Source organism: Capra hircus, chromosome 6, assembly GCF_001704415.2.
Source record: "Capra hircus breed San Clemente chromosome 6, ASM170441v1, whole genome shotgun sequence".
NCBI classification, from domain to species: domain Eukaryota; kingdom Metazoa; phylum Chordata; class Mammalia; order Artiodactyla; family Bovidae; genus Capra; species Capra hircus.
This window is the reverse complement of record NC_030813.1, coordinates 103833521-103859776: the sequence shown is the minus strand read 5'-3', so window position 1 is coordinate 103859776 and position 26256 is coordinate 103833521. Positions and strand designations below refer to the sequence as shown.

At 47.6% G+C, this 26256-nt stretch overlaps 1 protein-coding gene across 5 annotated transcripts in view; it reads left to right on the top strand.

Annotated features, from left to right (window-relative positions):
- The window catches only part of EVC (EvC ciliary complex subunit 1), a 93332-nt gene continuing 70055 nt past the window's right edge, over positions 2980-26256 (top strand). For 4 of the 5 annotated variants that reach the window (XR_001918215.1, XM_018049719.1, XM_018049718.1 and 1 more), the window contains exons 1-6: positions 3208-3396; positions 5327-5452; positions 11597-11680; positions 13784-14016; positions 15434-15518; positions 25921-26019. Coding sequence is in view for 4 of the 5 variants with exons in the window: in XM_018049719.1 (XP_017905208.1) it covers positions 3223-3396; positions 5327-5452; positions 11597-11680; positions 13784-14016; positions 15434-15518; positions 25921-26019 (801 nt within the window). In the remaining variant the exon portion in view is untranslated. Of the gene's footprint in view, positions 3397-5326; positions 5453-11596; positions 11681-13783; positions 14017-15433; positions 15519-25920; positions 26020-26256 lie in introns of all 5 variants that reach the window. The other variant, XM_018049716.1, reaches the window with a different exon arrangement.

The window sequence follows — 26256 nt, the reverse complement described above, 5'->3', positions numbered from 1 at the left end:
TTCCTCCCTCTCTCCCCCTCCTCCCATTAACGAACTGGGAAGCTTTTGGAGAAGGGGAACCATAGGGGTGCAGGATGGCAAGGAGAGGGGCTGGGTGGGAAATTGGCAGCTCATGGCCAGAGGGCAAGGCCAGTTTTCGCATCCTTTTAGGTTCAGTTCAACCTAGTCCATTCCCACTGCCTGAGCCCTCGTTGTGGATGAGCCCTTGGACCAGCTCAAGAACCCATTCCCACATCCCCTAGTCAGGCCCATGTTCTACCTATATGGCTTTTCATTAGAATCCAGCTTGGCTAAGAGATGCCTGCGCACACACGGGAGGATCCTGAGATACACCAAATACCAATTTGACTGGGAACCAGGCAAATCATAATGATTGTCCAAAGGAGAACCCAAAGAAATGCCCCATATAGGTGACTGAGGCTGCCCCGGGGGGGATCTCAGGGAGTCTCCACCTGAGTGTTTGTCTGCAGGTACTGTATTCCTTTCCCTCCTATAAATACTTCACTTGCTTCACTACTCTCTGTCTTTATGGAAATTCTTTTCTGCAAAGCCAAAGGGCCAGATCCCTTGTCACTGACTCCTGGTCCAGTGGCTAGGGTCCAGTGCTTTCACTGCCACGATCCAGTCCAGTCTCTGGCTGGGAACCCAAGCCCTGCTCCAAGCCATTGCAGGCAGAGGCCAGACACTGGGGACTTACCTCTCTGGGCACACCAAGAGGGGAGCTGGTGTCTGGAGCCAGGAGTCAGCAGCTGAAGAATCTCCCAGAACTCTCCATGGGGGCACGGGGTCGGGCTCTTATTCCCCAGGGCCCTCAGGGACAGCTCATACCTCTTCAGTCTCAGCGAGGAAATCTGGTGCTTGTAACCCCCTACTCTACCCCTCCAATAGGCCTTTCCTGACTTCACAGGGACAAGACAAGGGGGTTTGGGAACCTGAGAATTTATTAGCCAAGCTTTCCCCATGGGGTTCACTGCCCTCAGTGCTACCCAGCATGTGCCTGGAGTGAGACAAGGTAAAAGGCTAGATGCTGGAGCATTAATTCTTTTAGAAATTTAAAGGATGATTTTTACCTTCAAACAATTGTATAATAAAGAAAAATGCAAACACTATAGTTACTGAGTCCAAGCTCCCTCTGCTCGCCACACAACAGGACAATGAATCTGAGACACAAGGTGTTGAGGCAAGGATGATGACTATTTGGAAAGCCAGCTGATGGAGAAGATGACAGGTTAGTGCCTAAATAACCATCTTGTCAGGGCCTGGTTGCCAGGTTCTTTTATGGATCAGAGATGGGAGGGAGGTGAGGAAACAAACGAAAAAGACTATTCAATCCTTGCAAATTCCTCTAGAATGGCAAGCCTTAGGCAGGGGGATGTGTTATCCTTGCAGTCCTTCACAGATAGGCAGATCAGGTTATCTCCCTGAAGCAGGCCATCATGTATGTTTATCATAACAAAAAGAAAGGCTAGAGTCACAGAAGCAGATCCAGTGTAAATTTAAAATTAGCCCTTCCTGATTACACTATATTTTAAACTTTTTATTTTGTATTGAGGTACAGCTGATTAGCAAACAATGTTGTAACAGTTTCAGGTGAACAGTGAAAGGACCCAGCCATATGTACACAGTTGTCCATTCTCCCCCAAACTGCCCTCCCATCCAGGCCACCCCATGATAATTAGCAGAGTTCCATGTGTCATAGGTCCTTGTTGGTCCTTGTAGGTCCTTGTTGGCTATCTATTTTAAACCTAGCAGTGAAAGAACACTGTATTTTTAAAAATAAAAGCCTGAGTATCCAAAGAAATAGCCAGCATAAAGCAAGAACTTCTGGTTTTTGCCCTCAGACATGTTCCCAAGAGTCTTGGAGATGCTCCTGGGGAAACATTTAACTCTCCGCGTGGCAGAGAGTGTGAATCCTAAAGCCGGACAGACACAGGTGTGACTCTATCTGCCCCATTTTCTATTGCAAGACCTTGAACGAGCCACGACTCCTGTCTAGCTGTCAGTTTCTTCATTTATACAAAGTAAATCTACATAGTAGTTCCCATCTTGCCAGCTTGGAAGGAATGAAGAGGAAATGATGGAAAAACCCAGAAACTTGAGCTGGATGTCCAGGTAGAGGACATGAAACCCCTCTCTGTTGAAATAGATCCCTATGTTACCTCTGCTCTGGCCCTCATAGGGAATTAAGCTCCAAAGGGTAGAAGTGTGTGTGAGTGACTCTGTGTGTGTGTGTGTGTGTGTGTGAGTGACTCTGTGTGTGTGTGTGTGTGTGTGTGTGTGTGCCCCAGCAGCCAGAATGAGAGCTAGCATCAGTAAATGTTGCTTATAGAAAGAACAGATGCTGAACTCATCTGCCTATCTCCCTGAAAGATGTTCTCTGCTGGACCTTGTCTGGTTGATGGCTAGCCTGGTGCTGGTTCAGACAGTACGGTCTCTGGATAGGCTGAGTGAATGAGTGACCACGTGGCATCTCCGTGGCTAGCCAGGGCTGGATGTAAGCATCTCCCTATAGGTTGTCTTAGAGGAAAGCATCGACCATCCCCGAAGAAACTAGCAGTAAAACAGGAGTCTTCAGGCAACAAGTTCAGAGGCAGGGCCGGACTCTGAGACCCAAGGATGGCCAACTGCTAGAGGTCATGGGGCACGTCTGAGTCACACCTGCCATGAATCACTCACCGCGGACCCTGATCCTCACCAGGAGGAGGGGGCGCATATAGTAAACGCCCATCTCAGAAGGCTGGTAAGAAAGTTCCTTGGATCATCAAGCTAAATGCTTAACAAATTCTAAGCATTCGATAAACTTAACCGAGCAACACCCTCCTCGGGTGAGGACCTGGCTGAGGTCCTCGGCCCCACTGGAAATCGGAGCCCTCTGCAAAACAAGACTCCTCCCGGAAGGTTCTCCTCGCTGGGAAGCGCGCCTCTGGCCGGGCATGCTCAGTGCAAAAGGCAGGGCCGGAGGCGGGGGTGGCTCAAAGTTTGGAGCAAACGGTCCCGACTCCTCCCTCCGACTGGGCAGCTCCGGAAAGCAGGAGAGAAGCAGGAGGAGGAGGATACACAGGCCGGAGAAAACGACGGAGCGCTCCACGCCGCTCCCCTGACCCCGCCGGGACCCGGAGTCCGGCAGCGGGCACCCGCCAGAGATGGAGCGCCGGGCGGCGGGCCGGTGCAGCGCGCGGCGGCGGGCGGGAGGCGGCGGGCCGGCCGCCTGAGCGCCCCCGGATGGCCCGCGGCGAGGCGAGCTGCGGGAGCGAAGCGCGGCTGCGGCTGGGCCGGGACGCGGTGCGGCCAGCGCCCGCTCTGCTGGTCCCCGCCGTGCTGCTGGGCACCGCGCTCGGCCTCGGCCTCGGCCTCTGGCTCGGCTGCCGCTCCGCGCGCCCGCGTCTCCGGCACCAGGTGGGTCGGCCGGGCGGGCGGCCGGGTGTGGGGTGCGAGGGCGCGGTCCCCTCTCGGCGCCGGGGTCCAGGCTTCCACTTGAGCCTGATCACGGGCATCGCGCGCGCGACGGGTCCTGCCCTGGGGTCTAATGTTCCCCTTTTGCTCCGGGAGTCTGCTGGAGACAGTAACTGCAGTGGGAGGCGGCCAAGTGACTATGGGCTTTGGCTTGCGATTCCCCTGAAGGGTCCGCTCCATCCAACAACTGCCTGTGACCTTGGACAATGAGGTCTCCAGGCCGCAGTCTCCTCTGCAGCATCAAGGATTCGGACTGATGGGCTGGACTCACCGTGGTGGGCTGGAGGGCAGGGAATTCCCTCGCCTCCCCCAGTCTCCCCATCTGCCTGTCCATTCTGCTTCCTTGCTGTGTGGATTCCCCTGCCCCACCTCCCCTGGAGACCACCCTGCTACATCAGCATGCACTCATCATTCCACATAGCAAAAGTTTGGGGAGCACCTTCTACTGCTAGGCAACGCCTGGGGATAGCAGTGTGTTCCTGCCTCTGGAGGAAGATGGAGTTGGACAGATTACTAGTAAACACTTGATTGTAACACAGCCAGAAGAGTTCTGTAATGGGGAAATGGAAACACTAGCATTGCTGGCTGTGTGCTGGGTGCTGAGCCACACTCTGTACTTGAAGTGTCATCTCATTGAATCAGGAAGCAACAGTTAGGAACTGGACATGGAACAACAGACTGGTTCCAAATAGGAAAAGGAGTACGTCAAGGTTGTATATTGTCACCCTGCTTATTTAACTTATACGCAGAGTACATCATGAGAAACGCTGGGCTGGAAGAAGCACAAGCTGGAATCAAGGTTACCAGGAAAAATATCAGTAACCTCAGATATGCAAATCATACCACCCTTATGGCAGAAAGTGAAGAGGAACTAAAAAGCCTCTTGATGAAAGTGAAAGAGGAGAGTGAAAAAGTTGGCTTAAAGCTCAACATTCAGAAAACGAAGATCATGGCATCTGGTCCCATCATTTCATGGGAAATAGATGGGGAAACAGTGGAAACAGTGTCAGACTTAATTTTTGGGGGCTCCCAAATCACTGCAGATGGTGATTGCAGCCATGAAATTAAAAGACGCTTACTCCTTGAAGGAAAGTTATGACCCACCTAGATAGCATATTAAAAAGCAGAGATATTATTTTGCCAACAAAGGTCCATCTAGTCAAGGCTATGGGTTTTCCAGTAGTCATGTATGGATGTGAGAGTTGGACTGTGAAGAAAGCTGAGCACCGAAGAATTGATGCTTTCGATCTGTGGTGTTGGAGAAGCCTCTTGAGAGTCCCTTGGACTGCAAGGAGATCCAACCAGTCCATTCTAAAGGAGATCAATCCTGGGTGTTCTTTGGAAGGAATGATGCTAAAGCTGAAACTCCAGTACTTTGGCCACCTCATGCGAAGAACTGACTCATTAGAAAAACCCTGATGCTGGGAGGGATTGGGGACAGAAGGAAAAGGGGATGACAGAGGATGAGATGGCTGGATGGCATCACTGATTCTATGGACATGAGTCTGAGTGAACTCCGGGAGTTGGTGATGGATGGGGAGGCCTGGCGTGCTGCGATTCATGGGGTCGCAAAGAGTCGGACACGACTGAGCGACTGAACTGAACTGAATGAAAGTATTGTGACCAGCATCGATGTTAAGCTGTTGCCCCATCGCAAGGAGCTCTCAGGCTACTGGGGGTGGCAGCGGGGTGGTGACCGACTCAGAAGAACAATGGAATGAGCCTCGAGCCAAGTATCACTTCCAGGGCCTGAGGACACTGAGGGGACCAGTAGACATGACGGCTGGGCAGTCGGGGGCTGATGGCTCCTGCAGGGCACTCGGCTGACCAACTCTGACATGCTCTCCTGCTCACCTCCGCCTTTGGGTTTTAGAAAGACGACACTCAGAGTCTGCTCAGGAATTTGGAGTCTAACATCCAGACCCCGTCAGCAGCTGGGTCCCCATCCAGGAGGAGGAAGAGAGAAGCACTGACTTCAATGGATGAAGAGCCTCTAGACGTAAGTAGGGTGTTGGGGTGCATCAGAGGAGACTCACGTAGGATGTCCTATGTCCAGGACACAGATTATCCAGATGAGCCCTGACAGATTAGGTGTCCCAATAGGCTTCTCTTGGAGATATAACTTACACACCAAAAACACAGATTTCAACTTACAGTTTAATGAGAGACGAGTACATACACTCTTGTCACCGAGACCCCAATCAGGAATGTTCCTTTATTCCAGAAATTTCTTTAGTGCTCCTTGTGCAGACAGCCACTGCTACGACTTCCGTTGCCGTGATTGGTTTTGCTGCTCTAGAGTTTTGCATGAGAGCAATCGCACGCTTTCTTGTGCCTGCTGGTCTAGGTCATTGCTGCACTGATCAGCCACTGGTCCCTTTCAGTTGCTCAGTGTGCTGTGGGGATACGTCACCAAGCGTGGGTGGTTTCCATGCCTGGTTATTCTGAACAAGGCATCTGTGAGTATGGGTAAGTATGTTTCCATTTTGTTTCATCTCTTTTGAGTAAGTATCTAGGAGTGGGAGTTCTGGGCCTCTGACGGAAATGTTAAGAGAGGGATGTTCCTTGTACCTTTCTTTCCATCCCCTCCTTCTACATCCGCCACCCTGAGTCAGCCCATAGGGAATCACTTCACACGTGAGCTCCATGGATGAAGAGGGCATTTCTTCCAAAGGAAGAATGAGTGACTTCTAGTCACTTCCTAGTCCCTAGAAAGTACCACAGACTCCAGTCACTCAGCATCAATTGCCAAAAGGTAAATACAGACATCTGGGTAAGTGAAGTTGCTCAGTCGTGTCCGACTCTTTGCGACCCCACGGACTGCAGCCTACCAGGCTCCTCTGTCCTTGGGATTTTCCAAGCAAGAATACTGGAGTGGGTTGCCGCTTCCTTCTCCAGGAGATCTTCCCGGCCCAGGGATCGAACCCAGGTCTCCCACAATGTAGGCAGACGCTTTAGCATCTGAGCCACCAGGAAGCCCAAGGGAGGGAAAGAGCGAGAAAGAAAGAAAGATCCTGGGAAAGGGGGAAGGATAGAACAAAGTTTCTTATTTAGCATCTCCTGGATTCTAGGCATTTTTACATATGTCATTTCTGGGTGATGTAAACTGTCATGTGAATTCTCTCACACAATCCTTTCAGCACTCCTTGATATAGACCTTGTTTATGTGCCCAGTTTTCCAGATGGGGAAACTGAGTCTTGTGGAGCCAGGTCACTATCCCAAGCCTTGAAGCTGATATTTGGACCTGGGGATGTTCAACTCCTGTCCAGGAGGGCTGCGTCCCCGCACCCCATGGCCCCTGATAGTCAGGGGCCTGACTCTGCAGCCTCTGCTCACCAAAGGAGGAGAGCGGGCCGGGTGTTTTAAAACAAATTTCACCAAAAAATTGGAAATCCATAGGGGAAGCTTCTGGATAAGCTGAAAATCCAGTTTTTGAGAGTCACACCCTGTCTGTACTTCCCAAGGGTTCTGAAGACAGGGCTTCTCCTCTCAGCCCTGGGCAAGATTCCCAGGAGGGATTGGAAGCCCCAGAGCTGCAGAGGAAGAGAGAGCGCCTGGCTGGTCTCAGTGATGAGTCCGCCTTTCCTCGTCTGTGCTGTGTGTCTCCAGCTGACTTGCTCAGCCTCTGTGTCTCCAGGTGCTTGTCTCCCAGTGTGTCTGTCTGTGTGCGTATCATTGCATCTAACTGTATGTCATCTCTCTCTTTTTGTGTCTCCATGTGTCTCTGTGTGACAGTGTGGCTGTGGAATGTCTCTCTTAGTTTCTCTCTCTCCCTCATCTGTCTCTCTCATTCCCTGTGATCCCCTCACCACTCAGGATTAAAACTCTGCTGACAGAAATGAAAACAAAGATCCTCAAGAAAACCTGTGGGCAAATATTCCTGACAGCCCTGTTCACAGTAGCCCAGACTTGGAAACCCCAACTGTCCATCAGCTGATGAACAAGTAATCAGAATGTGGTCGCTCCATACAATGAAATACTCTTCAGTCGTAAAAACAACACGGATGAACCTTGAAAATAGGATGCTAACTGAAAGAAACCAGTCACAAAAGACCACATGTCGTAAGATTCCAAGCATCTGAAATGTCTGGAACAGGTAAACGTAAAGAGACCAAAAGCAGATTGGTAGTTGCTTAGGGTAGGGACAAGGGGTGGGAGGGTAAGGGGTACAGCTAAAGGGTACAGGTTTCTTACAAAATGACAAAAATGTTCTAAAATTGACTGTAGCAAGGGTTGCATGTATGTGTGTATATACCAAAAAGCATTAAATTGTACAGTTTACATGGTTCAGTAGCATGAATGATATCTCAATAAACCTATTTGAAAAAAACTCTTCTCACACAGAAGACGACCTCAGATATGATGCAAAAAAACACTGGCTTTGGGATCCAGAATCCTGGAACCCAGGCCCAGCTCTGCCACCTGTGTGCTGTGTGCCGTTGGGCAAGTGACCCAACCTCTCTGAGCCTCAGGCTTCTGAGCTTTGCCATGACAGTAGTGGTGGCGGCCCCATAGGGTCAGCCACGAATCAACTCTGTAAATCCCTCTAGCACAGAATGAATCAGTTTTTGCTGGGGAGCCCAGTCTGTCTGCCTCCCAGAAGGCTAACCCACTTCTTCCACCTAGAAATGTTTAACCTGTGAACTATTTAGCTGTGCCTCGCCGATGCCCATTATCTAGCTAATAATTGCCAAGAGTTAAAGATCTGCCTGTTCCCATGACTGGCTTTGCTGAAATACCCCTGTCTACAGCAGGCTGAGCTTGTCAAGGAATGAGGGCAGGGCTGACTTTAACAGGGCGATGAGCTGTAACCATGACACCCTCCAATGCCCAGAAAACCAAGGCATTTGGGGTCCAAGTCACTCCTTGCATGAACTATGTTTCGATAAATAACTCACATTAGCCAAAAATACACAGAAAGTTCCAGAAGACTCTGAGGACTGCTGCTTCACAGCCTCGTCCTATCCTTTGGCTTTGGAGAAGGGAGGGGTGGTGGGGCACAGCTCCCCTCTGGATGCTTCTGTGCATTTGCTGAAAAGAGTACCTTTTTTGGGCAAGTGAAATGGTTTTTCTTTTCCAACAATTATGTTTTAATTTTCTGAATAATTGCGTTGCTTCAGCTGAAGAAGTTTTACATTGTACATCTGCACTACAGCCTATTTTCTGAATAATTGTGTTGCTACGGTTGGGGAGATGATCAGAATTTAGAGGACAGCAGAACTTAATAAGAAGAGCTGTGAGAAACGAAGCAGCCCAGGCTCCGGGTCCTCAGCTCCACGTCTGCACATCTCAGGTGGACCCCTGTGTCTGCATCCTTTGATTCTCATATTATGTTTTTCCCTGAACTGTGTGTGTGTTTGGTGTCTCCCCTGTAGAAGATGAGCGCCTGGAAGGCAGAAAACAATCCTTCCTCTCATTTTCCACCCCCTTCCACTCTGCCCTTTCTCTCCACCTCTGTTTGGAAGAAGTGTAAAAACGCGCAGTGCCCTTTCTGCTTCCCCATCTTTCGTTGAAGAAGTGTTGTCTTCCCCGGATCGTCTCCGGAGGCCAGCTTCATAGGCGGATGACCTCCCATGTGGCCACTGAGGCCCTCTGCCCAGTTGCCCCCTCCCTGTTCCTGGACTTTGCTGTCTTGAGATTCTTAATCACTTTTGACTAAGGGCCCCTCCCACACAGATGCACCCCAGCCCCTATTTTCATTTGGCACTGGGCCTCGCAAAGTATGTCGCCAGTTCTGAAGTCAGCCTTTTTGGTCTTACTGCCACGTTGTTGTACCATTTTCCCAGCAAAGATTGAAGAGACTGTGACTGATGGGCTGCTGTGGGCTGGGGGCAGCTATTCTGTATTCGCTCAGATCCAAGGAAAGCCAAGGAAGCTAGGGGAGTTGTATGGTTAAAAGCTTGTTTGAGGGACTTCCCTAGTGCTTCAGTGGTTAAGAATCCGCCTTCCAATGCAGGGCACACAGGTTCAATCTCTGGTCGGGGAACTGATTCTACATGTCGCAGGGAAACTAAGCTTGAGTGCTCTAACTAGAGAAAGCTCGCATCCACGTTGCAACAAAGAGCCTGTGCAGCCAAAAATTTTTAAAAAGAGCAGTCATTTTTTTTAAAAAAAAGGCTTTTGGTTGCTTTGGGGAGACTGGCTTGGGAAGTGTCCACCTCTGAGCCTTGCTTTACCTCTCTGTGAAATGGGCATGATCGTGATGGAGTCATAGTGAAATGAGCAGACATGCATCAAGCATGGAGTAAGTCCTTGGTACATGCATAGGGAGTCACGTCAGAGGCTGTTCCAGCCCACTGGGGTAAGTACGATGATGGCCTGGGCCTGGATTGTGGCCCTAGAGAGATGCTTAGAAGGTTAGGTTGGTGGGCTTCGTGGTTGATTGGATGTGGCAGGTGTGGAGTGACCAGGACCTCAGGATCTGACTTGTGTCCCTGGGGTGTGGTGAGGCTGACCTGGGGGCTTCTCCTCTAAACTCCCACTGACCTTGCAATTGCATGGCTCTTCCTCTTGTTCTCATTTCTGTCTCGTGGAAGGAGACGGATGGTGGCAGCTGAAGAGGAGAGCTAGGGAATCTGAGCTCAAGTCCCGATCCAGACATTTAATAGCTGTGTGACCTCGGGTGCACAGCTCAGCCTCTCTGTGCCATCTTCTCCATCTGGGAAATGGCAGCATCCTTGGAAGTTAAGGAGGTGGCACACATTGGGGGACGTCCCCCATTCTTGTCGTCTGAGTCTGTTTTTGTAAGCAGTGGTAAAGAAACTGCTTGCAGTGCAGCTAGACATAAAGACCTGGGTTTGATCCCTGGGTCGGGAAGATCCCCTGGAGGAGGGCGTGGCAACCCCCTCCAGTATTCTTGCCTGGAGGATCCCGTGGACAGAGGAGCCTGGTGGGCTGCAGTCCATGGGGTCAGAAAGAGTCGGACACGACTGAAGTTACTTAGCACACACGCAGGTAGAGACAGGCATGACACGACATAGGGCCCTGCTGCAGAGCTTCCTTCTGTCCCGCTCAGAAGGGTACTGTGGTGAAATCCTTTCGGAAGATGGGCACAAACCACATCACAGGCTCTGTCGGGTGCTGTTTCAATGTCTCACGCTATGAGGAAGTGATAAGTTCTTCTGCATTCCCTGTGAGAGGGTTTGTGGTTCCAAGGAGAATGTGGCAACTGGCAATCAATCATTTGTCAGGGAGTTCTTTTTTTTTTTTTTAAGATTTAGTAGAAAGGTGTTGGCATCTGGTTGCTGAGTTGAGATTCCTCCTGGCCTGGAGGGCCAGGCTCCTGACCGGTCTGTCTGCTTGACTTCATTCACCCACTGGATGTGTCCAAGCCCTTATTCAACACTGACTGTGCAAAGCCCAGGGGTGACCCTAACAGGAGAGTGATACAGAGAGGATGTGGGGCCGTGGAGCAGGCGAGTCCGTCTGTTCAGCTGTGTCGGGGAGATGGGTCCTGAGCAAAGGTTGATGGCAGCTCTTTCCTATTGAGATTCAAAGTGGTCCATCGCCTCACTTGGGCTCTGTTCTAGCATCTCCACTGGGGGTTTTGTCCACATCTACGTCCCCGTCCCTGGGAGAGATAGGCTACCTACTTCCTGTCTGGGCAGACGGAGGCTCAGAAAAGTGAAAAGATCTGCCGAAGCACGTATGATCTAATCAAAAGCCTTACATGAATATTGCCACACGTAAGTTTTTATATACTTGGTAGTGCTAAAAATATTAAGGTGATTCGCAACTTTTAGGAAAAGTTTTGGTGTTGTCATGTTATTTAAATCCTTATTTCTTCCAAAGCTGAAGACTTGGAATTAAATTAAGAATGTGCTTTGTAACATCTGTCCATTCATCCCCTCATCCATTTGTACCTCTGTCTCCCCCACATCCATCCGGACACCCATCTATCCATCCATCCACCTGCCCCATCCATCTGTCCATCCACTCGTGTATCCTTCTATCCATCCATTCATCCATCTATCCATCCATCCATCCTCCTAGCAAGTGAGCACTGCTTGGCTCTAAATGTGTCTGTTGTCGTCCCTTCCCAGGGCCACTGTTACCATGGGATGTGGCACTTTGGAAACTTGGTGGTTTGTCCTTCATTTCACCAAAAGCCTCCCCGCGCCATTTATTCTTTCTTCTTCCCAGGAATACGAGCCGTCTTTCAACAGCAATATCACAGCATTTGCACTGAAGGCAAAAGTCGTCTATCCCATCAATCAGAAGTTCAGGGTAAGCGTCCTGAGCTCCGTCTTAGAAATGCAATTTACCAGTAATGTGCTGGAGATTGGGGTAGGAGGGGGGAGACGCAAATGTGCAATTTGGGGTCCTATTTGAGGATCTTATGGCAAGTCATTTTAATAGGGATAATTTTGTGGCTTTGTAATGGAGCATGACTTTAGGGTGAATCCACGTTACGACGGTGTTGCCAGGCACAGGGTATGCCCATGGTGGAGCAAGGTATTCTCATGACTCCAGGCGACAGCACCGTAGGGCAGCATCCACTCTCCTCTTTCAACACTAACACAAATACTGATGCTGATACACGTTACTAACATTGCTCCTCATTCAGAGACCCCAGGACCCATGCCAGCAGCTGACTCTTAACTGAGCACTTACTGTGGGGCCAGCATAACCCTCAGCATCTGTCATACATTAGGCGTTTCAGTGTTCCTCCCCATGTTCCTGTAAGGTAAATAATACTGTTATCTCCACTTGATGCACAAGGAAACTGAGGCCCAGAGAGGCTGATGACCTGTCGGAGGTCATGCTGCAGGAAGCGGCAGGGCCAGAGTCATACCTGCAGGTCTTACACCTGGAGCCAGGAGTTCACACCTGGGGCCAGGCATTTTGCAGAGGGCAGCATAATCCCTAATGCTTCAGGGAGCCCTTGGCCTAGGAGATGCTCTGTGAAAGAAGGAATTTCCTGCTCGAGTAAGTTGAGGAAAGGATGGCCTGCTCTCCTGGTGATAAAGAAGACAGGCTTGAGCCTAGCTCCCAGCTCAGCCATTTACTCCTAGCCATTTCCTGACTTCTCAGGGCCTCAGTTTCTTCACCAATTAAATGGGGATGAAGAGCCCTCCTTCCTCACCTAGTTGTCTTGAGGGTTAGATGGGGTATTAGGCATAAGACTTAGAACAGTTTTTGATGTCTACACACTCAGTACACGTTCAGTTTTTTAAATTATTACTTGCTTTTGAGGACAGCAGAGCATAGCGAAAGCTCTGAGAATTCCTGCACCAAAGAAATGATTCCAGGGACTTCCCTGGCAGTCCAGTGGTTAAAACTCCATGCTCCCGAAAAGGGACACAAGTTCGATCCCTAATTGGGGAATTAAGATTCCATAAGCTGTGACATGGCCAAAAAGGGGGGATAAATGATTCTACTTTGATCACACAGACTTTCCTAAACTAATTTTTCTGTGGAACATTCACAATGAGCAGTAACTGCTTATAGTTCATGGAACTGCTTCCTGGACACATGCTGGAAACCACTTCCTTCACTATCTGGTGGGTGGGTGACGGCTCGAAACTCCCAGACTCAGGGCGTTTATTCCTCATGAGTACCTGTGCTGGGCAAGCTCGGTGGTGGGCAGTGCAGATTATCTCGTGGTCAGGAGGGCACTGTCCTCACCTGGACGCCCTCTGAGCCCTGCAGATCTTGTAGGACAGTGTGTGGTAGCAGGCAGGACAGAAATGACCCGGGACCTGTGGAATCCAGCCCGTGCTGGGCCCGGGGAGCAGGGAAGGAAGATGCAGGGGTCTGTGTCTGGAGGGAAGGAGGTTTCTGCTCCGCAGATGGTGAGTGAGGGGAATTTGAGGCATGGGAACCAGAGTCCGGAAAGGCCCAGAAGCATGGGATGACAGTGAGGGTTTGGAGCTAGCCGCCAGCTCAGTGCCCTCTGCACACACCTCTAGGAGCAGCAGATTTGAGGCTGGACACACGGATAGCTGATGTTTGCTGAGCCCTCCAGATGTGCCAGGCACTAGGCTGTGTCCTCGTGTTGTCATGGCAGTGGGCAGCGGCGTTCCCTGATAAGGAAGGTGGGTCGACAGACAGAACAGGCCTGGGGTCTGAGAGCTGGCGGGGAGGAGCCTGGTGCAGAGGGGCCAGCCTCCAGGGAAGAAGGATGAGACAAGAGCTGTGAGGCAGGTCCCTGGGGCCATGGCCATGCCCCTGGGCTGGGATAGAAGCTGCAAGATCCACTCACACCCTCCCCATCCTCCCCGGCCTGGCCTTCCTAGGACCCAGTGTGTGTGTCGTGGATAGAATTACAGAAACACGCTAGTGATGGGTCACGTGGACTGAGAGGGCGCTTTGTCTCCTGTCCCCCAGCCTCTGGCCGACGGTTCCTCCAACCCATCTCTGCACGAAACCTTAAAGCAGGCTGTCCTGCCGAACCAGCCACTGGAGGCGTCCCCTTCCAGCAGCCTGGGGAGCCTGAGCCAGGCCGAGAAGGACGACTGCAGCTCCTCTTCCAGCGTCCACTCGGCAGCCAGCGATGACAGGTTCCTGGGTTGCAGCTTCCTCAGGGCAGGCAGCTTCCCCGAGGTGCTGACCTGCGAGAGGTGAGGAGGGGGCAGGTGGAGGACTCAGACCGATGGGCCATATCCTGGTCGGTGGAGGAAATGGAGGCCCAGAGTGGTTAAGGACTCAGCCATGGACACACAGCGACCCAGTGTCAGAATTGGAGCTGAATGTGTGGCGTTGGCTGGCAGATGGGTTAGGGAACCTGGCCTGGGTCCTGGGGAGAGACTGGAGAGGCTCTTCTAAGCACTGACCTGCCTCATGCCCTGCATAGCAGTGGCTGGCACTGATTAAGTGCCTTCTGTGTACAAAATAATAAGCACTTTGCAGAGATTATCTCATGAGCATGAAGACCAGGTCTGTCTTATTCACAGCTGCGTCCTACCAGCCAGTGGGAGCCCGAGACAGATGCAGTGATGAATAAATACTCATGAGTCAAATAATTAATTCCTCTTAACAGCCCTCAGTCATAAAGGTTGTGAAGTAGATGCTAATATTGCCTTCATTTTACAAAGAATAAAATGAGACACAAAGAGGCTGTGACTTGCCCAAGACCACAAAGCAGGTGAGCGTTGGAGCCAAGTTTAACCCCAGTGCCTTGTCGTTAGCAGTCCACGCTCTAAATTGCCAAAACGCCCAGTCCAGAGCAGAGTTCAGCACACAGTAGTTATGCGGTAAAGTAGGCGGCAGATTTGTGTGTTAGTCCTGGGGCCCCGTCGACTCTGAATTTCTATAAGTCCCTGCAGGCCTTGGGTGAGATGAACAAGGCACAACCTGGCTCAGGGCTGGGGAGAGAGAGAGGGCTCAGAAGATGTTGACCCTGCAGAGGGCCCCACAAAGGAGGGACGTCATTGACTTTGAGCTTTCTTGGCTCCCCTACCAGGCTGGAGAGGGATGTTTCTGAGCATTCGGACGAAGAGAACTCCTAATAGCTCAGGTGGGAGTGTAGTATTTAAAACACCTTTGCTTGTGTAGGAGAAAAAGTCAAAGGCCTTTTTCTACATGCTGTCACTTCCCTGCCCCTGTGACCACATGATTGCTACTAGGTTTCTCTGACTGTTGATTTCCTGAGTCAGTTTTCCCATCTGTAAAATGGGCATGAGAATGTGTACGTGAAGGCAGAGGGGAAGGTTGACACTTGATGCTAGACCTGAAAATGCCCGGGGCGGGGCCAGGGGAAGTGTTCATTTTTCTTACCTTCCATCTGTTCCTGTCGCCCGTCTTTGATTCTCGAGCAGCTGTGCCCGTCTGGCCACAGGTGGGTTTCAGATGTCTTCTTTGATTTCTCCTAAGCGCCTTGGGTGGCTGTGAGGAATCTTAGCACACTGCCGAATTTAACGTCTGAAGTCAGGGTGCACCCTGGCTCGTCCCGAGCAGGGATGTCCTGATAACTTGGCAACCTCAGGCCCCGCTTCAAATCCGCTGAAAGTCTCTTCTGTTTCTCTTTGCACTTCTCAGTGTGGACCTTGACTTGTGCATCTACAACCTCCACTTGAAAGACCTGCTACAGCTGGACGCGGCCCTGAGGCAGGAGAAGCACATGGTATGTGAGTGCTCAGGACCCAGAGGCCCGCCCTCCGTGTGCGTGGAGTCCTGGGGATGCTCAGGAAACGGGCGTCAGGGACAGCGGAGCCACCACGGAGGGGGCAGAGAGAGACTAGGCATCCGACCACAAGACGCCTGCAGATGGGGTGCAGCACTGTGTTGGTTAAGGGCTTCCCTGGGGGCTCAGTGGCAACGAATCCGCCTGCCAGTGCAGGAGATGTGGGTTCAATCCCTGGGTCAGGAAGATCCCCTGCAGAAGGAAATGGCAACCCACTCCAGTATTCTTGCCTGGGAAATCCCATGGACAGAGGAGCCTGCCGGGCTAGAGTCCAAGGGGTTACAAAAGAGCTGGACACGACTTAATGACTGAGCATGCACATGTGTGGGGCTTAAGCAGATGGCTGGGTATCTACTCTCTGGACACACCTCTTGACAGAGACAGAGAACAAAGAGAACAGTATTTTTAGAGGAAGGATAATGGTGATCATAAGATTTAGGATCACTAACTTTATTGAGCGCTTACTACACACTAAGCCTGGGGGTGTCACACAAGTGGTTATGTTAAACCTCATACAACCTGGCAAGTAGGTGCCATTATGATGTCTGCTTTACAGATAGGGAAACTGAGGCACAGAGAGGAGACAGGCCCTAAGTCATAAAGTGCTAAGTTGGGGCTGAGATGCGCAGTTGCGTACCTTGTCTGAGTGAAGAGAGGAGAAATCAGAGCCGTGGACATCAGGAAGCAAGATAGTCTCTGCCAGGTACACGTGAATCCACGCTGGATCCAAGCCACAGGAAGTCAGAGGAATGAGTCCCGCTGCAGTACAGAAGCCCCTGGAGTAGCCAGGCAGCAAGGCCACTGGGGCTGAAAGAGGAATTATCGGGACTTCCCTAGTGGCCCAGTGGTTAAGACTCCACCCGCCTACTGCAGAGGGTGCCGGTTTGATCGCTCGCTGCTCAGGGAACTAGATTCCTACATGCTGCAGCTAAAACCTGGCACAGCCAAATTTAAAAAAAAATTTTTTTTAAAGGAATCATTTCTCCTTGAGACACAACCTCTGAATTACTGAGTGAGGGAGGAGACCTCCTGAGGAAAGGGATGAGAGAGAAGGCCTGTTAGGAAGAGAAGAGGAGGAGTAGATGGAGAGAAATACAGACAGACATAGATAGGCCCACAGGTGCTCCATGAGAAACTGGAAAAATAAAAGGACACTAAATTGAGGATAAAACAGAAAGAAGTTTTGCTCTATGTGAGCAGAACAATCATCACGATCAGGCCCCAGTATGTGAAACCACGAATCATCCTAGGATTCCAGAAATCAAGCCCCGCAGACGCCCCTGCAGAAGCCCGGGTATATGAGACGCTCACCCTCCTGAAGTGCAGCCTGCTCTCATCAGTCTCACCTGGTCCTGCTTGGGGGCAGGTGGCCCTGGTGATTCTCTCCACGGCCCTACTCCCTGGGGGTGATTGTTTCTGTGCTCAGAGCCCCATCGGGCTGGGGAGGGCCGTGGTGCTAGCCAGCCTCACCCCTGGAGCAGCCAGCGACTGCCCACAGGGAAGCAGCCTGTTGTTGTAGATGGAGCATGCACCATCACTCATCTGCCCATCTCCCCTGCGGGGAGCCTCCCCACCCTCCCGGGCAGCACCTGCCTTTATGGAGTCTACTGTTCAGAGGAGACATGGCAGTCAAAAGACCGCACAAAATGCACAGAGGCAAAAAATATGACAAAGCAAATAAATGATCGAGTACCGTAGAGCGTATAAGAGACGACCTGAGGGTGTGTAGGCTTTGAGGAAGTGATCAGACTTCCATGGAGGGAGACACTTGAACCGGAAAAGTTCCAAGAGCACCAGAAACAAGAACTTCCAGATGTTCAAGCTGGATTTAGAAAAGGCAGAGGAACCAGAGATCAAATTGCCAACATCCGTTGGGTCATTGAAAAAGCAAGAGAGTTCCAGAAAAACATTTACTCCTGCTTTATTCACTATGCCAAAGCCTTTGACTGTGTGGATCACAACAAACTATGGAAAATTCTGAAAGAGTTGGGAATACCAGACCACCTCACCTGCCTCCTGAGACATCTGTATGCAGGTCAAGAATCAACAGTTAGAACTGGACATGAAATAACAGACTGGTTCCAAATTGGAAAAGGAATATGTCAAGGCTGTATATTGTCACCCTGCTTATTTAACTTATATACAGAGTCCATCATGAGAAATGTTGGGTTAGATGAAGCACAAGCTGGAGTCAAGATTTCTGGGAGAAATATCAATAACCTCAGATATGCAGATGACACCACCCTTACAGCAGAAAGTGAAGAGGAACTAAAGAGCCTGTTGATGAAAGTGAAAGAGGAGAGTTAAAAAGCTGGCTTAAAATTCAGCATTCAAAAATGAAGATCGTGGCATCTGGTGCCATCACTTCATGGCAAATAGATGGGGAAACAATGGAAACAGTGACAGACTTTATTTTGGGCGGCTCCAAAATGACTGCAGATGGTGACAGCAGCCATGAAATTAAAAGACACTTGTTCCTTGAAAGGATAGCTATGACCAACCTAGATAGCATATTAAAAAGAAGAAACATTACTTTGCTGACAAAGGTCTGTCTAGTCAAAGCTATGGTTTTTCCAGTAGTCACATATGGATATGAGAGTTGGACCATAAAGATAGCTGAGTGCTGAAGAATTAATGCTTTTGAGATGTGGTGTTGGAGAAGACTCTTGAGAGTCCCTTAGACTGCAAGGAGATCCAACCAGTCAGTCATAAAGGAAATCAGTCCTGAGTATTCATCGGAAGAATTGATGCTGAAACTGAAGCTCCAATACTTTGGCCACCTGATGCGAAGAACTGACTCATTGGAAAAGACCCTGATGCTGGGAAAGATTGAAAGCGGGTGAAGGGGACAACAGAGGATGAGATGGTTGGATGGCATCATTGACTCGATGCACATGAGTTTGAGCAAGCTCTGGGAGTTGGTGATTGACAGGGAAGTCTGGCATGCTGCAGTCCATGGGGTCACAAAATTCAGACATGACTGAGTGACTGAACTAAAAAGTTAGAAACGGGTTCTAATCTACCCTTTGACACTGATCAGCTGTGTGACTGTGGGTAAGTTACTTCCCCTCTCTGGGCCACTTTAGGAAAGGTGTAAAAATAATATACTTCCAGCTCTTACTCTATAGAATTATGGAGTTAATTTGTCCATAGACTTTGAAAAGTCTATGTGGTTGCATACATCTGTGGCTGATTCATGTTGGTGTTTGGCAGAAGCCAGCCCAATATTGTAAAGTAATTATCCTCCAGTTAAAAGTAAAAAAAATTTAAAGAACACACAGAAAAGAAAAGTCTCTGTGGGCCAAGCTCTGGGCTCTTTGGGGATGTGTAACCAGCATCATTACAGCACCGTTTATGAAGCACTGATACTCTGCTAGGCTAAACACTAAATGTCTGATCTCATGGAAACCTCACTGCTGTTTTACTCATGGAGAACCTGAGGCTCAGAGAGGTCGATCAGTTGCCCAAGATCACATAGCTGGTAAATGGCAGAGTCAGAACCCAAATGAGATTTGTCTGAGTATAAAGTCTGTGTATCCTCAGACCCCAGAACAACACCCTACACAGAGTATGTGCTCAGTAGAAATGTGTCTGGCTGAAATCAACATCACTCTGGGAGAAGTGCTTTCTAAGCCTGGCTTTTCATTCTCTGCAGGGCATGTCTTCATGTGTGAGGACCTAGAAAAACACAGGGAGGAGGAGAGAGCCATGTTATGCAAAGACTTCAAATTTTGTTCCTCTGGTAGAGATTTGTTATCACAAGTCAGATTTCAGAAGTGACTCAGACCAGAAGCAGCCTAGAAGCTTAGAGCTCCCTGGCAGCCCTTGAGGAACAGTGGAGTTGTCATCTTTAAGAGCAGAATGGCAGAGACGAAAATAGATTAGGGTCTATGGGAAGGGGGTGGCTACTGTCAGATGAGCAGTAGGACTGGGGGTTTCTCCTGGTGCTGGAAGATTCTCTATCTTGTTTGTGGCAGTGAAAGTGAAAGTGAAGTTGCTCAGTCGTGTCTGACTCTTTGCGACCCGTGGACTGTAGCCCACCAAGCTCCTCCATCCACGGGATTCTCTAGGCAAGAATACTGGAGTGGGTTACCATTTCCTTCTCCAGGGGATCTTCCTGACCCAGGGATCGAACCCAGGTCTCCCACATTGCAGGCAGACGCTTTAACCTCTGCACCACCAGTTTGTGGCAGTGGTTATAGGAATCTGTTGTTCAGTCACTAAATCATGGCAGACTCTTTTGCGACCCCATGGACAGTAGCATACCAAGCTCCTCTGTTCATGGGATTTCCCAGGCAAGAATACTGGAGTAGGTTGCCATTTCCTTCTCCAGGGAATGGAACTGAAGCCAGGTATTGGCAAGTGGATTCTTTACCACTGAGCCATCTGGGAAGCCCATAGGTAAAATTGCATAAAACCACAAACACACATACACACATAAATGAATAAAATGAAAAATGAATAAAAAATGAGTAAGGTCAGTTAGCTGTATTGGACCTATGTTGATTTCCAGGTTTGGTATGATGTTAATACCACAGTGATGTAAAATAGCAGACCTGGGGGTAAAGCACACAGATCTCTACTGTTCTTGCACCTTCCTCTAAGTCCATAGTTGTTCTAAATTGAAAAGTTTTTAAAATGTAAAGAAATGGGGCAAGACCAGGAAACATTACTGTTCCAGTCTGGGGTCAAAAAGAAAATAGATTTGAGATGGACATCCTGAGAAAAGAATGTTACTTTACATAGCCTAAGACTTCAGCGGGTAAAAAGCCAGGCCAACTTTTATCTTCTTAGAGCTTATTAGTACTGGCAAGCATACTGAAGCCACAATAGACGTCCCAATAAATTTAAGGTCAAAATCATATCAAGCATCTTTTCCAACCACCGTGGTATGAAACTAGAAATCAGTTACAGGCATACCTTGGAAATAGTGTGGTTTTGGTTTCAAGTGACTGTGGTAAACTGAATATCATAGTAAAGTAAGTCACATGAGTTTTTGGTTTCCCACTGCATATGAAAATTATGTTTACACTATACTGTTGTTTATTAAGTATGCAATGCGTATCTAAGAGAACAACTGCATAGCTTAATTTTAAAATAGTTTGTTGTTTTAAAATTCTGACCATCATCTGTGCCTTCAGCAAATTGTAATCTTTTTGCTGGTGGAGGATTTGAAATATTGCAAGACTTACCAAAATGTGACACAGAGCCACAAAGTGAGATAATGCTGTTGGAAAAGTGATGATGAAATACTTGCTCAACACGTGGTTGGTACAAACCTTCAATCTGTAAAAATGAAATGTCTGCAAAGTGCAATTAAAGCAGAATTCAATAATACTAGCGATACCTGTGCGGGAAGAAAACTGGAGAAATCACAAATACGTGAATATTCAATACTGTGCTACTGAACAACCAATGAATCAATGAAGAAATCAAAGGAGAAATTTAAAAATATTTTGAGACAAATAAAAGTGGAAATAAAACTTGGCAAAATCTGTGGAATGCAGCATAAGCAGTTCCTAGGGGGAAATTCATAGCCATCCAGGCTTACCTCAAAAAACAAGAAAAATCTCAGATGAACAATCCAACTTTACACCTGTAGGAACTAGAAGAAGAAAAAGAGAAGCCCAGAGTTAGTAGAAGGAAGGAAAATAATGGAGTTCACAGTGGAAATAAATGAAATAGAGACTAAAAAAGTAAGCATTGAAAAGATCAATGAAGCAATGTCTGGTTCTTTTAAAAGATAAACAAAATTGACAAATCTCCTGACCAAAAAAGAAGGATCAATGGCTTCACTGGTAAATTCTACCAAACACTTAAAGAAGATTTAATACCAACCCTTCTCAAAGTGAAAGTGAAAGTGAAGTCGCTCAGTCGTGTCTGACTCTTTGCGACCCGTGGACTGTAGCCCACCAAGCTCCTCCATCCATGGGATTCTCCAGGCAAGAATACTGGAGTGGGTTGCCATTTCCTCTCCAGGGGATCTTGCTGACCCAGGGATTAAACCCAGGTCTCCCACATTGGAGGCAGATGCTTTAACCTCTGCACCACCAGGGAAGCCGTTAAATACAAGAGTCCAAGTACTAACATCAAAGATTTCAAGGGAGGAAAGGAAGCCAAGTTGAAAGAAGAAGGGGGACGAGGTGGGAGGGGTGGGGTGGAAAGGTGGCCTTACAGACGTCTCCTGCCACCTACAGATGCCCAGGTGTTATGGGACTTTTCCCTGGGCCTCCAGAGAAGGGAGGACTGGAACTCAGCCCTACCAGAAATCAGACCAGACCAGAACCAGAATTCGAGTTCTCTGCCAAGAGGAGGTGATCAGTCTCCAATCCTCAGCTCAGGCTGAGGGCCCTTCGACCAGATTCCTGTGTCCAGGACCGGGGGACTGAAAAAACAGGGAAGGTTAGGAAGGGTTAAGGAGAGGAAAGAAAGAGGGGAGGGGAGAGAGGCCAAATACTGAAGACGATGAAATGCTTTCAAACTCATTTCACTAGGCCAGCATTTCCCTGATACCAAAACCAGATAGATGCCTGGAAAAAAAGAAAAACACAAACCAGTATCTCAGGTAAAAACAGATGTAAAAATTCTCAACAGAATATTGACAAACCAAATTTAGCAGCAGATTGAAAGGATTATAGCTTCCCTGGTGGCTCAGATGGTAACGAATCTGCCTGCAATGCAGGAGACCCAGGTTCAATCCTTGGATCGGGAAAATCCCCTGGAAAAGGGAATGGCTACCCACTCCAGTATTCTTGCTTAGAGAATTCCATGGACAGGGAAGCCTGGCCAGCCCCATTCCCTGGGGTCACAAAGAGTCAGACAGGACTGAGCAACTAACACTTTCACTTTTTAACACCATAATTAAGTGGGATTTATTCCAGAAATGCAAGGATGGTGCAACATCCACAAATCAGTCAACATGATACACCACATTCACAAATGAAGGATAAAAATCACGTGGTCATCTCAAAGCAGAAAAAGCACTTAACAAAATTCAACACGTATTTATGACAAAGATCTCTCGACAAAGCAGGCCTGGAGAGAATGTACCTTAACGTAATAAAGGCGATATATGACAAACGCAACTGACATCATACTCAACAGTGAGAAGCTAAAAACTTTTCCTCTAAGATCAGGAACAATACATGTATGCCCCCTCTCACCACTTTTATCCACCATAATACTGGAATTTCCAGGGAAGTTAGGCAAGAAAAAGAAATAAACAGAATCCAAAATGGAAAGGAAGAAGTAAAGACTCTTTTCAAGACATGATTTTATACATAGAAAAGTCTTTACAGAAAACCATTAGAATTAATGAATTCCATGAAGTGGCAGGGTACAAAATCAACATAAAAAATCTGTTGTGTTTCTATACACAAAAAACGAGCTAACAGGAAGAGAAGTTAAGAAAACCATCCCATTTACAGTTGCATCAAAAAGAATAAGATACCAAGGAATAAATTTAACTGAAGAGGTGAAAGTCTTATATACTGAAAACTTAAGACTTTGATGAAAGAAATCGAGGAAGACACAAATAAATGGAAAGATATCCCATGCTCATGTATTGAAAGAATTACTATTGTTAAAATATCTGTATTACTGAAAGCAATCTACAGATTCAGTTCAGTTCCTATCAAAATCTGAATGGTCTTTTTCAAATAGAACAAAAAAAAATCCTAAAATTTGTATGGACACACAAGACCCCCAAATAGCCAAAGCAATCTTCAGAAAGAACAAAGCTGGTTATGTCAATTAATTATCAAAAACAAAAGATGCCTTGCTTCATAAGTATGTCTAACTGACCTTTGACAGAGGTATAAGGCAGTTCAGTGGAGGAATGTTAATCTTTTCAATGAATTATGTGCAGTTGAGTATCCATAAGTAAACCAAAATGAACCTCAAGCTAAACCTCATACCTCATGCAAAAATTAACTAAAAATGGCTCATGTACTTAAATTTAAAGTATAAAACTATAAATCTTTTTTTCTTTTAAAGAAGGAAAGTCTTTGGGAGCTAAGCAAAGGGTTCTTAGATTAACACCGATATTATGATCCGTAAAAGGGAAAACTAATAAATTGAAACTCATCAAAATAAACTTCTGCTCTGCAAAAAACCCTGTTGAGAGGATGAAAACACTGAGGCAGTATTTTGCAAACCACATTCTAAAAAAGAAATAGCACTGGAGAAGGAAATGGCAACCCAGTCCAGAGTTCTTGCCTGGAGAATCCCAGGGACGGGGGAGCCTGATGGTCTGCCATCTATAGGGTCACACAGAGTCAGACATGACTGAAGCGACTTAGCAGCAGCAGCAGTACCTACAATATATAAGGAACTCTCAAGCCTCGATAGAAATAATAAAGAATCCAATTGGAACATGAGCAAACGACATGAACAGATATTTCACCAAAAAGAATATATGGCTGACAAGTAAACACACACAAAAGCACATGAAAAGATGTTCAACACCATTAAGCCATTGTTGTTGTTCAGTCACTCAGTTGTGACCTACTCTTTGTGGCCCTGTGGTCTGCGGCACATCAGGCTTCCCTGTCCTTCACCATCACCCAGAGCTTGCTCAAACTCATGTCCACTGAGTCAGTGATGCGATTCAACCATCTCATCCTCTGTCATTCCTTAAGCCATTCAGTTCAGTTCAGTTCAGTTCAGTCACTCAGTCGTGTCCGACTTTGCAGCCCCATGAACTGCAGCACGCCAGGCCTCCCTGTCCATCACCAACTCCCAGAGTTCACTCAGACTTACGTCCATTAAGTCGGTGATGCCATCCAGCCATCTCATTCTCTGTGGTCCCCTTCTTCTCCTGCCCCCAATCCCTCCCAGCATTAGAGTCTTTTCCAATGAGTCAACTCTTCACATGAGGTGGCCAAAGTACTGGAGTTTCAGCTTTAGCATCATTCCTTCCAAAGAACACCCAGGACTGATTTCCTTTAGCATGGACTGGTTGGATCTCCTTGCAGTCCAAGGGACTCTCAAGAGTTTTCTCCAACACCACAGTTCAAAAGCATCAATTCTTTGGTGCTCAGCTTTCTTCACAGTCCAACTCTCACATCCATACATGACCGCTGGAAAAACCATAGCCTTGACTAGACAGAACTTTGTTGGCAAAGTAATGTCTCTGCTTTTGAATATGCTATCTAGGTTGGTCATAACTTTTCTTCCAAGGAGTAAGCGTCTTTTAATATTGTGGCTGCAGTCACCATCTGCAGTGATTTTGGAGCCCCCAAAAATAAAAGTCTGACGCTGTTTCCACTGTTTCCCCATCTATTTCCCATGAAGTGATGGGACCGGATGCCATGATCTTCGTTTTCTGAATGTTGAGCTTTAAGCCAACTTTTTCACTCTCCACTTTCATCAAGAGGCTTTTTAGTTCCTCTTCACTTTCTGCCATAAGGGTGGTGTCATCTGCATATCTGAGGTGATTGATATTTCTCCCGGCAATCTTGATCCCAGCTTGTGCTTCTTCCAACCCAGCGTTTCTCATGATGTACTCTGTATATAAGTTAAATAAGCAGGGTAACAATAGGGAAATGCAAATTAAAACCACATGAGATATGACTACGTACCTATCAAGATGGCTAAAATAAAAACAGCAGCAACCCCAAATGCTGGTGAGGATGTGATGAAACTCGATCACTAATACATTGCCGGTAGGACTGTAAAAGCCCACTCCAAAAAACAGGCAGTTTCTCATAAAACTGAACATGCAGTTACCAGAAGAACCAGAAACTGTACTCTTGGACATTCATCACAGAAAAACTTATGTTCACTCAAAAATCTCTATGTGAATGTTCATAGCAGCTTTATTCAGAATAACCCCAAACTGGAAAGACTTAGATGTCCTGCAATAGGTAAATGATTAAACAAACTGTGAAGACAGCACCCTTGGACTTGCCAAGGTATCCCTGCCTATGGAGGACCCTTCTTGATTTAAAGGACACTTCCATCCATTGAGACAGGGGGCCGGAGTGGATGACTTTACACATCTTAATTTCTTACAAGTGTTCTTCTGATTGTTTCCAGAGAGAAGCAACTCCCCCTTTGCTTTGTCTGTTTTCTTCACTCATGGAAATGGGGAAAATGGGGGGCTTCCTAAAGAGTAGGCTCCTTATAAATATGTGCGGGAGAGATGAGGCATTTTTCTTTAGAAGCTTCATGAAAACACAGTTCATTATAGGCCACTGTCATGGTTTTAAATCTGAGGTCTTTTCCTAGAGCAAAAATTGTGGGGATAACGGGAGGAAGAAGATGGTAGGAGAAAAAGGAAGGAGGGGTAGAGATACCATTGTTTAAATCTTTCTTGTTTTGTTTCCCTTTTCTGCAATAGATGTTTATTCAGATTTTTAAAATGTGCCTTCTTGACCTTCTTCCTAAAAAGAAGTCTGATGATGAATTATACCAGAAGATTCTTTCAAAGCAAGAAAATGTAAGTCTTCAACCTATATTGCAAAGTAACTTAAAAAGAGTTTATTCAGATGTATAAAACATAATATCATAGGGAAGTATCTTTTATGTGTAAAAATACTTTATTACAACATACAGTTTTCAACACAATATAATGATATATAAAACTATAGGTATAAACATAAAGATAACAATATATATTATTAAAATGTGGAAAAATATTGGAAGTAGGAAAAAAGAATGTCAGTCATATCCAGTA